This window comes from Megascapheus bottae, chromosome 29 (genome assembly GCF_031878675.1).
Source record: "Megascapheus bottae isolate mThoBot1 chromosome 29, mThoBot2.hap1, whole genome shotgun sequence".
Taxonomy (NCBI): Eukaryota; Metazoa; Chordata; class Mammalia; order Rodentia; family Geomyidae; genus Megascapheus; species Megascapheus bottae.
The window spans coordinates 10,097,584-10,111,453 of NC_143537.1; the positions used below are offsets into that span (position 1 = coordinate 10,097,584).

Consider the following 13,870-nt stretch of genomic DNA (forward strand, 5'->3'; position numbering starts at 1 on the left):
CTGCAATCTCAACTCTTAAAAGACAAAAGGATTAAAATTTTTACTTACCCAGGTTATTGAAAAACCATATCCCCAAACAAAGAACAAATGAAAAAAAAGAAAAAAGGAAAAGAAAAAATTCTGACCAAATGTCAAAAAAAAAAAAACAATAGGATGGAGCCAGGTGCAGTAATCCTAGTTACTCAGGAGGCTGAGATCTGAGGATCTCAGTTTAAAGCCAGTCAGGGCATGAATGAAGGTGAGACTCTTATTTCCAACTAATCACTAGAAAATGGGAAGTGGAGCTGTTGCTCCAGGGGTAGGAGGTGAAGGGCTCAGGGACAGAGCTCAGGCCACGAGTTCAAGGCCCAGGACCCACAAAAACAAAACAAAAGATGGGACCAGAAGTTTGGCCTAGTGGAGGAGTGGTTGCCTAGCATGGATGAAGACCTGGGGTCAATTCATCAGTACCACATACACAGAAAAATGCTGGAAATTATGCTGTGGCTCAAGTGGTAGAACTCTAGCTTTGAGAAAGCCCAAGGAAACCACTCAGACCCTGATACAAGCCCCAAGATTGGCAACAAAAATTTAAGATAGTTTGATTGGTCATTTTATCAAAGAATCTTTTTTACTCTATTGCTGGGCATCAGATTTGGCACTTGCAAACCAGTTTTTGCTACTTGAGTAATATCGAAGCCTTTTCTTTTACATGATGTCTTTTTATCTTTTTTTCCTTGGTTGGTTGGGATTTGGGGGATTTTTCTATTCTTTATCTTTTCTTTGTTTATGAGAGAAACATGCTTAGCAAGGCTTTTTTCCAATTTGTGATCCTCCTGTTTTCACCTCATTAGTAGCTGGAATTATTGGAATACACATCCTCACCCAATGCATCCCTTACATGACTGCTCTAGCAGTTTTATACAGGAAGAAATGCTTCCTAATTAGCTTTAAAAGCCCATGAAAAATGAGAATATATTTAGAATAATTTTACTTACAAAGAGAAAAGCAAAAACAATTCTCAACAAAAGTGAATATATAAAAGTGAAATAAAGGCAGTTTACATTTATTCCTTTTCCTTTTTTTAAATTTGTGTGTCTTCCTGAAGACAAAATAGATGTCTTCACACATGCTAACTGAGTTATTCTGCCATTGACCTGCAACCTCACTTACATAGTTAAAATTTAGAAAATGTAATTTACCACACAAAGAATAAAAAATAAAACCCATATATTCATCTCAATAGATGTAGACATGAAAGCATTTAATAAGGTTTCCAATACATGGATTATGAAAATTCTAAAGCTGAAAGAAATTAGCTTTAGCTTATACAGAGTATCTATCAAACCACAACAGTAAACTATTCTTTAAAAAAAAATCTGAATTTACAGGGCCAAGAGTTTGGATTAATGATAGAGTGCTTGCCTAGCATGCAGGAAGATCCAAGTGCAATTCATCGCGATGTACCACATACACAGAAAGAGCTGAAAATGATGCTGTGGCTCAAGTGGTAGAGCTCTAGCCTTGAGAAAGACCAACATCAGTGCTTAGGCCCTAACTTTAAGCCAAAGGACTGGGAAAAAACCCCCTAAAAACCTGTGTTATTTTGGATGGAATCCAGGGAGAAATTTTTATCACTGATGGCATTCAACAACCCATTTGATGCTTTAATTATAAAACTAAAAAGAATAAAACTGCAATGGAGAAAGACACTGTCATCTGTGAGCAAGTTGTCATAATACACATAAAAATTTAAAGATGTTTACAGGTATGCACAAGGAACTGTTCATTAAGTCAACAAATAAAAAAAATCCATCCACAAATTTGTAGGTCAGTACTAGAGTATTTGCCTAGCATCTATGAAGGGTTCTGGTTAAACGAACTGCAAAAAGCAAAAAACCCACCAACAATTGAAAACCAATCTTTACAGGGAAGAAGACAGCATAGGGCTTTAGGCTAGTGAGTGGTTTCCTTCCAAAATAGAAATAGAAATAGCTGCAACATTCTTGCCATACACTAATCCACATTCTTTGATGGTTGAAGGAAATCAAGTGTTCATGGCCATCCAGCAAGGATGTATGGTAACCCAGAATATCAAAGAAAAAAAAATAAAGAGCAAGGACTACAAAAAAAAAACCAAAACAGGAAGAGGGACATGAGAGGAGTAAAAATAGTATCTGAATCAAATTAAACTGCATCTTAATAGTGAGAAGATGTATATGAACTCTATTCTCCTTTTTTGCCAGTCTTGCGGCTTGAATTCAGGTCCTGGTAAGTATTCTTTCACACTTTTTGCTCAAGACTGGCAGTCTGCCACCTGAGCCACAGCACCACTTCTGGCTTTTTCTATGTCCATGCTAAGGAAGAATCAAACACAGGGCTTCCTGCCTACTAGGTAAGCACTCTAGTTAATGCCTACATTTCTCTTTGGGACAATGTTACCCCCATCCTTAATTTTCCCCAGTTTCTCTCTGAAAAAAAAATTTTTTTAATGAATTTTGGCGGGGTGCAGGTGACTCCTGCCTGTAATCCTAACTAATTAAGAGTTTGAGACCTGAAGATCACCATTCAAAGCTAGCCCATATGGTAAAGTCTGCAATTTCAATCTCTAGTTAACCACAACAAAGTTAAAAATGAGCTTTGGCTCAAGTGGTAAAGTACTATCCACATGCAAAAGAGCTTAATGGCAAAGTTCTGAGTTCAAGCTCCATATCAGCACCAAAACGAAGTTCTCAGTTCTTTTTTTTTTTTTTTTTTTTGCCAGTCCTGGGCTTGAGCTCAGGCCTGAGCACGGGTCCTTGGACTTTCTCAAGGCTATAACTCTACCACTTGAGCCTCAGCACCACTTCTGGCTTTTTCTAAGTATGTGGTACCAAGGAATAGAACCCGGGTCTTTGTGCATGCTACGCAAGCACTCTACCACTAGGCCAAACTCCCGGCCCAAGTTCTCAGTTCTGAACCTTAGTCTTCCAGGCAGACTTATTCTAAAAAGTCTGGCAGATAATACTGTTGTGCAAGTAGGTTTATTAACTCAAAATTAATGGGCTAAGCACTCATCAGCAGTTCTTGTTGGCTTCAGTGTCATACAATCTTACTTTTCCAGTAGGATCCTCAGTTCCCAAAACTGAGCAATCTTCCTTGTTTGGGTGCAGCACCACTGTAAGAAAAGGGTTTCCAAAAGACAATACAGGAGACAAGGGGAATGGAGTGAGAATTCTTAAAATACTCGAATGGAAATTTTCTGCCCTGGAGTTCTTAAAATGTTCAATTCATTAAAAGAAATAAAGGAGTCAGCCTCACTGCTGCAATCTTAGTTAATCAGGAGGCAGAGACCCCAGGTGTGAGGATCATGGTTTGAAACCACACTGGGCAGGAAAGTCTTTGAGACTCAATTAACAACAACATAAAGAAAAACAGGGGGCTGGGAGTTTGGCCTAGTGGTAGAGTGCTTGCCTCCCATGCATGAAGAACCGGGTTCCATTCCTTGGTACCACATACATAGAAAAAAAAAAAAAAACAGAACTGGTGCTAGGCTCAAGTGTTAGGGTTCTACCATTGAGAAAGCCCAAGGACAGTGCTCAGGCCCTGAGTTCAAGGGCCAGGACTGACCAAAAAAAAAAAAAGAAAAGAAAGAAAAACAGCAACACAAAAACCAAAAGTGCAGCTATGGTTCAAGGTGGTGGCAGCCCTAGCCTCGAGCAAAAATGCTCCCAGAGTGCCCAGGGCATGAGTTCAAGCCCCGCAACGACCAAACACGTTTAAGAACAGGCGTGAATCCTCTCGCAGTCTGGCCTTCCACCGATGCTGGGGCTCTGTTTGCGGTTGGCATCCCTTGTGGACACTGGGGACCCAGACGTGCAGGGACACAGTGAGGACCCGGGGAGCTCACCCAGTCTCCTGACGGGCACGTGGACTCTGGCGGTGCTGTGGGTTTTCTTGAGGAGAAGACGTGTGCACTCACCTCAGAGCGGGCACGGGGACGGCTCCCGGGCGGCCTCGGGCGGCGCCCACGCGGCCCCACGCCGCCCCACACACCAGGCCCGGGCGGAAGAGGCCCCACCTGCACCAGGTCGCCGCCCCGGGTGCAGAGCCAGCGAGGGCAAAGCTCTGGAGTCCCCAGGGCCACGTGAAGACGGGGAACGGAGAAACCTGGCGCCAAGGCCAGAAGAGGCCGCGGTGGCCTCCGAGGCTCTGCTTCCTTCACGCATGGCGGTTGGGGCTCAGTAACTAGGTTCTCGTGCGCATGCGCAGTAACTGCCCCATGCGCATGCGTGCCAATCCTGACCCAGGGCTGAACAGTATGAGACCCGCGCATGCGCGTGCAGCACTGGGCTAATCATTATTCATTTATTTCCTGTCCAAGGGCTTTAAATCAGGGCAGTGACACTGTCCTTGGGGTTTTTCAAGGCTAGTGCTCTACCGCTAAAGGCCCAGCATCACTTCTCCTTTTTATGTGTATGAGGTACCAAGGAATTGAACCCAGGGCTTCGGGCATGCCAGGAAAGTAGTCTACTAATGGGCCACATGCCTGGCCCTCTACTGGGCTGTTCCTGTGGTGGTCCAGCTCTTTGCAAGTCAACCCCAGGATCAGCAAAGCCCGTTTCCTATACCAAAGAGTGAAAATAAGGAATTTAAGGGCCATCTTTCTGGGTTGGATCTCTGTAAAATAAAATCGGGGTTTTAGGCTCCCTCTCTCTCTCTGTTTCTAGGCCTACAGGTATTGGGGTTTCAACTCAGTGACAGGTTGGTTGGTTTGATTTTCTTTTGGTTGGTGCCATCCCATCTCAGCCATATCTCCACTTCTGGTTTTTTTTTTTTTTCTCTGTTTTCCTTGGTGTTTATTGGAGGTTCTAGACTTTCAGACTTTCACACTCCGGCTAGCTTTGAACTGAGATTCTTGTATCTCTGCATCCTCAGTAGCTAGGATTATAGCTGTGAGCCACCTGTGCCCAACATTTCCATTGTATTTGGACTGAATTTTGTCCCTATTTCCTGTTGAAAAGTTCTGAAGAATCTGATGGTATGTTGGTACATCACTGAAGATATGTAGTAGCAAAACACATATAGGAAGGAAAAAGAGAAAAAGGAGCCATATGTACTGCCTCACACCTATATGCCTAGCTGCTCATTAGACTGAGATCTGAGGTTACCAGTTCCAAACCAGCCCAATCACAAGAGTACCTTATCTCCAATAAACTTCCAAAAAAGCTGTGGGACAGCACTGAGGCACAGAGTTAAGCCATAGTGCACACAAAAAATTAAGTAAATAAGTAGAAGGGATGAAAGAGCCAATTCAAATGTAAAGCTTTTTCCTATGTATGTGGTACTGAGGAATCGAACACAGGTCTTCATGCATGCTAGGCAAGCCCTCTACCACTAGGACAAACTCCTGGCCTCCATTGTTCTTTTTTGTGTATGCCAAGGCTGGGGTTTGGAATCAGGGATTTGTTTTCTCCCTTAACTTGTTCCCTTAATGATGGTACTGTGCAACTGAGCCACATCTAGACTAGAGTGTAAATACCATTGAATGCTGGAAAATAGAGGATTAATTTCTAGTTTCTAAATTCCATGACACCGAATTCACTGGACTTCCTTGGAAATAAATACGCTTCAAGATCTCACGAAATTATAATTTGGTCCTCACTTTCTATACTAACATGTTTTATCCAGTATTTACGACAAAATTTATCTTTACCAATTCTTTGAGTGTACCGTTATCAGTTTCATTGGAGATAAGTCTCATGGACTTTCCTACCTTAACTGGCCTGGAACCATGATCCTCACATCTCAGGCTTCTAAGCAGCTAGGACTATAGGCAACTGTAATCATCCCTTTCAGAAAAATGAAAATGGCAGCAGGATGGTTAAACTGAGAGCTTCAATTCTTTTCTGAGCCTTAAAGATTTTCAAACAGGCAGAATGACACACTGACATGTGGGAAACTGAATCTTCCGCATGACGCAATTCTTTACAAGATTATCTAGGATAGCTGACACTTTCGTTCACTGGAAGCACTCCACTGATTGAGCCATACCACCAGCCTCTTGGCTTAATTTGAATAGTGGACACTTACAGGCAACTCCCTGCTGAATGTATGTTATTTACTCTGTATCTACAAACAGGCAGCTCTAACTTTAGACATCTTTCCATGTCTGAATAAAGCTCTGCTAAGTTTCAATATTCCTATCTTAATAACACATACTTGGCTCTCAATGCTGAAAAAAAGAGGGGGTCCTTGCCTTCTCCTGGGATGGATAAGAAACTAACACAAAAACCAGATGCTCTTGGTAATCTCATATTGTTACAGTATCTTACCTTGTTATCTGATATATTGTATATGTTTATTTGAAATAGGAAAGGGAAGGGGAGAAAAGATTAGGGGAGTAGGTGGGGAGAGGGAAATGGGGACAAAAACATGAAAAAGGGGTAGTAGCAATGTTTGTGAAGTAATGCACCTTATATCTGGTGAATATAATGTAACCCTTCTATTAATTACAATAAAATATAGTTAAAAAAAGCCAGGCCAGGCTTGGTGGCTCATGCCTGTAATCCTAGCTACTCAGGAGGCTGAGATCTGAGCATCAGTGTTCAAAAGCCAGTCCGGGCACAAAAGGACCTGAGACTCTTATCTCCAATTAACCTCTAGAAAACGGGAAGTGGGACTTGGCTCAAGGGTAGGGTGGTAGCCTTGAGTTGAAGAAAAAACCCAGAAATGATGCTGTGGCTAAGTGGTAGAGCTCTAACCTTGAGAAAGCCCAAGGATAGCACTCAAGACCTGAGTGCAAGCTCTAGGACTGGCAAAAATATAGCAAAAAACTGGAAGTAGAGGTGCTCTTAAGTATTAGAGTTCCTGCCTTGAAGGAAAAATAAGCAATAGCTCAAGGCACTAAGTTGAAGCTATAATACCAACACATACACCAAAAATCAAAAAGGAAAAATGAGAGCATCTGTTGAAGACCACTTGGTATTTTCTATGCTCTTGGTAAAACTATCATGTCTCAAACCTTTGAGCTTGAAGAAATTTATTAAATTTATACAACATTACCTTAAAGGTATCACACTACACAGCTACACAAGTGTGTAGGCCACATATTTTTCTATACATCATAATTACTGTATTTTTCCTACTAATTTAATCTATTAATGGCAGGAAATCAATTTATTATCTTCATACTTGTCACCATGCCATAGTTGTAGTTAACTCTAAATTTATTAACTATCAGAGGAGAAATTTACTGTACAAATTCAGGTACATGCCTTCCTTCATTGTTTTTCCTAAAAATGAAATTAATAAACCATGGCATTTAAAAAACTTTGCTTGCCAAATTAATACAAGAAGATGCCAAGTAAAACTAAAGAATTCAAAATGCTTTCAATTTCCGTTCATTTGGACAAAGTACTGTGGTTTTCCTTTATCTATCTATCTATCTGTCTATTTATTTATTTTTGTTTGTCATGTTACTTGAACTCTGGGCCTGGGCACTGTCCCTAATACTTTGGTTTTCCATAAAAATATTATAATAAATAAATCACTTATACCATATGAGTAAATTCACTAAAGGCTATCAATATATTCACTTAGAAGTTTCTTAATTCAAAGCTGGGCGAGGTGGCATAGCCTGAAATCCTAACTACTCAGGAGGCTGAGATATGAGGATCTCGGTTCAAAATCTGCCCAGGCATTAAAGACCGATAGACTCTTTTTTTTTTTTTTTTTGCCAGTCCTGGGCTTGAGCTCAGGGCCTGAGCCCTGTCCTTGGACTTTCTCAAGGCTAGAGCTCTACCGCTTGAGCCTCAGAACCACGTCTGGCTTTTTTCTATGTATGTGGTACCAAGGAATCGAACCCGGGTCTTCGTGCATGTTAGGCAAGCACTCTACCACTAGGCCAAACTCCCGGCCCCCGATAGACTCTTATATCCAATTAACCATTAGAAAACCAGAAGAGGCCCTGTGGCTCAAGGGGTAGGGTGGAAGCCTTGAGCTGAAGAGCTCAGGAACAGCACCCAGGCCCAGAGATCAAGTCCCATGACTGGCAAAATAAAAAAAGAAGATGAACAAAAAAAGAAGCTTTTTAATTCACTAAAGCAAAAGAACTATAAGTCCTGCCCTACAGCTATAAATATCCCTTGATAAAATCTAGAACATTTCATTTATCTCAGAGCAATGAAGGCTGCCAGGAAACTGACTGGTGGTGAGAAGAGAGAAAATAGCAGGTTTGTAATGGCTGACATTTTACAAATGACTTATTAGCATGTGAAGACACCCACAAAAGCCACAAAATGCATTAGCTTTACTTGGGAAGAAAAGGAACTCACCCCACAGAGAAAGACCCTTGGAAGGAGGTGGTTGTACTGAAGAAGCAGCTGAATGCACGTCTTCTTGTGTCTCCTTCCATGCACTATGTGGGGCTTTCCCAGGTTCTCACTGCTCACCAAGGTAAACCTCAGTCATCCCAGGGGAATCACCAGCAGCCAGGACTCAGGTAATTGCCAATGCTCTGCTCTCTCTGTGGAAACATCACCAATGAATGAAAAAGAGAAAGTGCATTTCAAGGGGACATTAAAAAGAACCACAATGCTTTTGGGAATACTGACAATGTGTGTGTGTATGTGTGTGCGTGCGTGATGGTTCTTACGCTTAAACTCTGGGCTTGGGAACTGTCCTTTGGGACCTAACCTTTAGCTTTTTTGGCTCAAGCCCAGTGCTCTACTGGTCAAGCCATGCTTCACTTTTGGTGTTTTGGTCCTGAATCGAAGGAAAGTGTCTCATGATCTTTCCTGTCCAGGTTGATTTTATTTTGATTCTCAAATTTCAGTCTGAGTAGTTAGAATTACAGGCACGAGCCATCAATGCCTGGATTCAGTGAGTGTGGCAAAGTACTGAATTTGAGCTCCCATGCCAGCACAAAAACAAAAATAAAAATATAGAGATAATATTAAACCAATATAATTAAATGGGATCTGGAGGAAAGACATCAGAAAATTATCACTAATATCTTCTCTTGGATTTTTGTTTGTTTGTTTTCTGCCAGTCCTAGGACTTCAACTCAATGCCTGAGCACTGTCCTTGGGCTTTCTCAAGGCTAGAGCTCTGCCACTTGAGCCACAACACCACTTCAGCCTTTTTTTTTTTTTCTATGTATGTGGTACCAAGGAACTGAACCTGGGTCTTCTTGCATGCTTAGGTGAGCATTCTACCACTAGCCCAAACTCCCGGCCCATTTCTTGATTATGAAAACTTAAATTTACTTCCCTTAAAAGTAAACTGACATCAGGTCAGGAGTTTGGCCTACTGACAGAATGATTGCCTAACATGCACAAAGACCCGGGTTGAATTCTTCGGTACTACACACATAGAAAAAAACCTGAAGTGGTGCTGTGGTTCAAGTGGTAGAGCTCTAGCCTTGAGAAAGTCCAAGGACAGTGTTCAGGCCCTCAGCTCAAGTCTCAGGACAGGCACAAAAAATAAAAAAAATATAAAAAAAAAACAAAAAAAACCCTCCTACTATTCTCCTCTCGTACTGTTCATAGGAAAGCAGGTATTATTTCAGGCTTTTCTTCTAGGATGCTATAAATACTTTATTTACTTTTTCCAAAATACTACTAAAAAAAAAGAAACAATCTTTCAATAGCTTGAAAATGTTACCCTAGGCACTTAAGTTCATTATGTGTCTTTTTGGTATAGAGAATTACAACTTTTACCTTATTTTGTTGTTGTTGTTTTTACCAGTCCTGGGCTTGAGCTCAGGGCCTGAGCACTGTCCTTGGGCTTTCTCAAGGCTGGAGCTCTACCACTAGGTCATACTTCCTGCCCTATAAAATCACTTTTGCCACAGCTTCATTTAAAGTGCTTGAAGGTTAAGATAGGAAAGTTTATTGTGAATCATTACTGCGACTGAGGACTTATTTGTGCCTTTAAGTTCTTTGTGTCTCTCAATGATGAAGTCACCTAAGATAACACATACATTCACCCATAGCCTTTCAACAAGAAGTCTGACCTAACATGGTGAATATTGCTAGTGTGGAATGTAGCATGCAAGATGGGAACAGAGGAATCTGAGGGGAGACTTCAGGCCACAGCAAATCACTCTGGCTGAACTGATATCCCTGGTTTTGTGGATGTTGAAGGCCTCATCACTAAGCTTCCAGGGTTATGTGGTAGGACAATCCCTTCCCCTCCACACCCATAGAGTAATGAGTAACGGAAGGCCCATCTCCTTCTCCTCCTTTGAACGTAAAGAAAGCTCATCAGTTCCTACCATCATATTTGTTTCCAGGATATGACTGTATCAGACTAGATTAAAAAAGACCAAAAATCACAGAATATTCTAATACAATACAATAACAATAACTCTTTTCATCCTACACACAGATATAGGGAGAACTCAAAAGGGTGTTTTGGGGCTGGGGATATAGCTTAATGACAAAGTACTTGCCTAGCAGGTGAGACTTCCTGGGTTCAATCCCCATTGCCAAAAAAGAGAAGAGAAAACCATATAGCTAAAAAGAATTCTTAATTCCCACAACTTTTTTTTTTGTCAGTCCTGGGGCTTGAACTCAGGGCCTGAGCACCGTGCTTGGGCTTGCTCAAGGCTAGTACTCTACCACTTGAGCCACAGCACCACTTCTGGCTTTTTCTATATATGTGGTAATGAAGAATCGAACCCGGGTCTTTGTGCATGCTAGGCAAACACTCTACCACTAGGACAAACTCCCAGCCTCTCCTTTCTTTCTGCCATGGGACTTGAACTCTGGGCCTAGGAATTGTCCCTGAGCCCTTCAGCACAAGGCTACAGTCCTACCCCAGGAGCCACAGCGCCACTTTTGGTTTTCTAGTGGTCAATTGGAGATAAGAGTCTCACAGACTTTAGTGCCCAGGCTGGCTTTGAACCACGATCCTCAGATCTCAGCCTCCTGAGCAGGTAGGATTACAAGTGTAAGCCACAACTAATTCTTTGAGGCAGGAAATGTCAAGGCTGAAGGGTTTTCTTGAGGAGAAGACGTGTGCACTCACCTCAGAGCGGGGACGGGGACGGGGACGGCTCCCGGGCGGCCTCGGGCGGCGCCCACGCGGCCCCACGCCGCCCCACACACCAGGCCCGGGCGGAAGAGGCCCCACCTGCACCAGGTCGCCGCCCCAGGTGCAGAGCCAGCGAGGGCAAAGCTCTGGAGTCCCCAGGGCCACGTGAAGACGGGGAACGGAGAAACCTGGCGCCAAGGACAGAAGAGGCCGCGGTGGCCTCTGAGCGCCGCCTTCCCTCTCTGGTGCCTGTTGTCCCTCAGCAGCCAGGGTCACCGGGTGCCCGTGCGCATGCGTGCCAGTTCTGCTCCAGGGCCAGGCAGCAGTGCTCGGCCGCGCAAGCGCGTGCTCACTGTTCTAGTCTTGCAGTGGTCCAGCGCCTTTGAAAGTCAGCCCTGAGATTAGCAATGCCCAGTTCCCCTACCAAAAAGTGGAAAAAAAGTAATCTCAGGAAGATCTTTCTGGATTTTTTGTGTTGTTTTTTTTTTTTTCCTCTTGGCTGGTGCTCTCCCACTTGAGCCATAGCTCCACCTCTGGTTTTTCCTTTTTTTTCCCTTGGTGATTCATTGGAGATTAGAGCCTCTCAGACTTTCCTGCCCAGACTAGCTTTGAACTGAAATTGTTGTACCTCTGAAGCCTCTGTAGATAGGATTATGGATTATACAAGGTTTTCCATTGTATGGGGACTGAATTTTGGCCCTGGTTCCTGATGAAAAGTTCTGAAGTATCTGATGGTAAGTTGGTACACCACTGAAGACATGTAGTAGCAAAATATCGTTTTTATACAGGAAGGAAATGATAAAAGAAGGGAGCCAGGCACCAGTGCCTCACATCTGTACTCCTAACTGCTCATTAGACTGAGATCTGGGGTTACCAGTTCCAAACCAACCCAATCAGGAGAGTCTCTTATCTCCAATAAACTTCCAAAAGTTTCTCTGTGGCTCAAATGGTAGAGCACCAACCTTGTACAAAAAGGCTGTAGGAGAACACTGAGGCCAAGAGGTAAGTCATAGTGCACACACACACACACAAATAAAATACAGCTTTTGTCTTTCAACATCAAGGATCCTATTTTATCAGAGTCTGCATCCTCCATTGCCTGGATTCTTGTGGCTCCCTGTATTCACCAGTAAATCCAGCAGATTCATTTCCCCAAATGCAGCTCACTGTTTCCACCCACCCATGATCCATGTGCTGGGACATCAGATTCTACAAGGAAAAGAACAGTGTTTTGTATTCAAGAACTGTGCCGGGTGGGGAGTTTGGCCTAGTGGTAGAGTGCTTGCCTCTCATGTGCAAAGACAGACTTTGATTCCTCAGTACCACATACACAGAAAAAGCCCGAAGTGGTGCTATGGCTCAAGTGGTAGAGTAGTCTCTAGCCTTGAGGAAAGCCCCCAAACAGTGCTCAGGCCCCGAGTTTGTGCTCCATGACTGCCCCCCCAACAAAAAATAGAATTGCACAACATAATTTAAATAAAACTTTAATAAAATTAAAACAATTCTTGGTATAAACATTAGACAGCAGACAATCATTACCAAAAATAAATATTTGCTGGGGGGTGGGGGGTTTGCGGGGGAGGAGTGGAAGGAGGGGGCAGACTCTAACACTGGATTTTGCTCAAAGTTGCCTGCAGACAGAAAGCCTATATCGGGGTCCACAGGGGTATCTACCACCTTATGAAAGACAAGGTGTTCTTCCTGACTCTCACCTATTGAGTTTACTAAACTTAAGCATGGAGAAATTTTTCATTAACCCCATAGGCATTGCTTTATCCTGCTGAGAGCTTTGCTAATTTGGACTACTTTGAGCAGCTCTACGTGGTGTTGAAGTCAATAAAAGAATGTCTGCTTGTTCTTCTTCAGAAGTATCTCTAGGTAGATCTGCCGCATTTGGGGTTAAGAGCGAGCTAGATGTTCATACAGTTCAAAACTGAACTTGGTCTTTCTACAAATGAGAAAACCACACACCATCCACGATTTCATACAATAATGATGGCTCCAGATCTCCATCTGTCACTATCATGGACACCACTGGTGGCTTCTATGTCATGAGTTCTGGGGTGACTGCATTCTGAAGCCCCAAATCTGAAAATGGAAATAAATACATGATTTTTAGAGAAGTTCAGGGTGACACAATGCCATGAGGATCTAATGCACTAAGCTGTAGAATGTGAATTTGGACTGAACATTGATAGAAAGTAGGGTGTATTTAATGAGTGGCTCTGCCCGGTTACCCTCTACACAAGAACAGACATTACCTGGAAGAAAATATCCGTAAAAGGTCATTGTGCCAAACTGGTAGTAACAAGGACCCATGGCCAGTCACCCTGGGAGGACCAGTCCTAGGAGGGACCCAGGTTCCATCCTCACTCACAAGCTCTCAGGCGCCTACACAAGGACTCCCCCGCCTTGCTCTTGGTCTGACAGGTCACAGGTTCTTCCAGCTGGTCAAGGAGAATGTGTAAACGCAGGAGCAGGTCCGAGGAGGGCATGTTGAGCATCACGTAGAACATGAGTTCGTTTAGGACGTCTCGGTTCTTGCGATCATAGAAATCATCAGGAGAAAAGTCCATCCATATCGTGAAGATGGAACATAGGGTGCTGTGGGCAGATTGGTGACAGGACAGTGAGCAGCCACCCTCTCTATCGTGAACCTCCCCCCATAGCCTCTTTCTGGCAGGACTCCTATGCAGAAGCTGTTCATCTAGTTGCAGACATGTAACTTGTGAAAGAAATAGACACTCCTGCAACAAGCAGGGTGATCTTCACCCCACACTTCTAGAAGCGCTGGAGTCCAAGTCTTCAAAATTCTCATTGAGATAGGCTATTTTATCATTAATTCTAGACTTTCTACACAGAACCCTGAGAC

General features: G+C 43.1%; 2 protein-coding genes across 4 annotated transcripts in view; both read right to left on the minus strand.

Annotated features, from left to right (window-relative positions):
- Nucleotides 1–8,477, minus strand: part of LOC150044701 (ral guanine nucleotide dissociation stimulator-like) — a 63,472-nt gene extending 54,995 nt beyond the window's left edge. Inside the window, exon 1 of the mRNA XM_090320986.1 lies at nt 8,295–8,477. The gene's annotated coding sequence lies outside the window, so the exon portion shown is untranslated. The remainder of the gene's footprint in view (nt 1–8,294) is intronic.
- A 4,031-nt stretch (nt 8,478–12,508) lies between these two features.
- Nucleotides 12,509–13,870, minus strand: part of LOC150044704 (ral guanine nucleotide dissociation stimulator-like) — a 66,152-nt gene continuing 64,790 nt past the window's right edge. For 2 of the 3 annotated variants that reach the window (XM_090320999.1, XM_090320998.1), the window contains 2 exons: nt 13,376–13,602; nt 12,509–13,086 (listed from right to left, as the gene is read on the minus strand). In XM_090320999.1, the coding sequence (XP_090177125.1) occupies nt 13,043–13,086; nt 13,376–13,602 (271 nt within the window). In that variant the 3' untranslated portion in view covers nt 12,509–13,042. Of the gene's footprint in view, nt 13,087–13,367; nt 13,603–13,870 lie in introns of those variants that run through there. The other variant, XM_090321000.1, reaches the window with a different exon arrangement.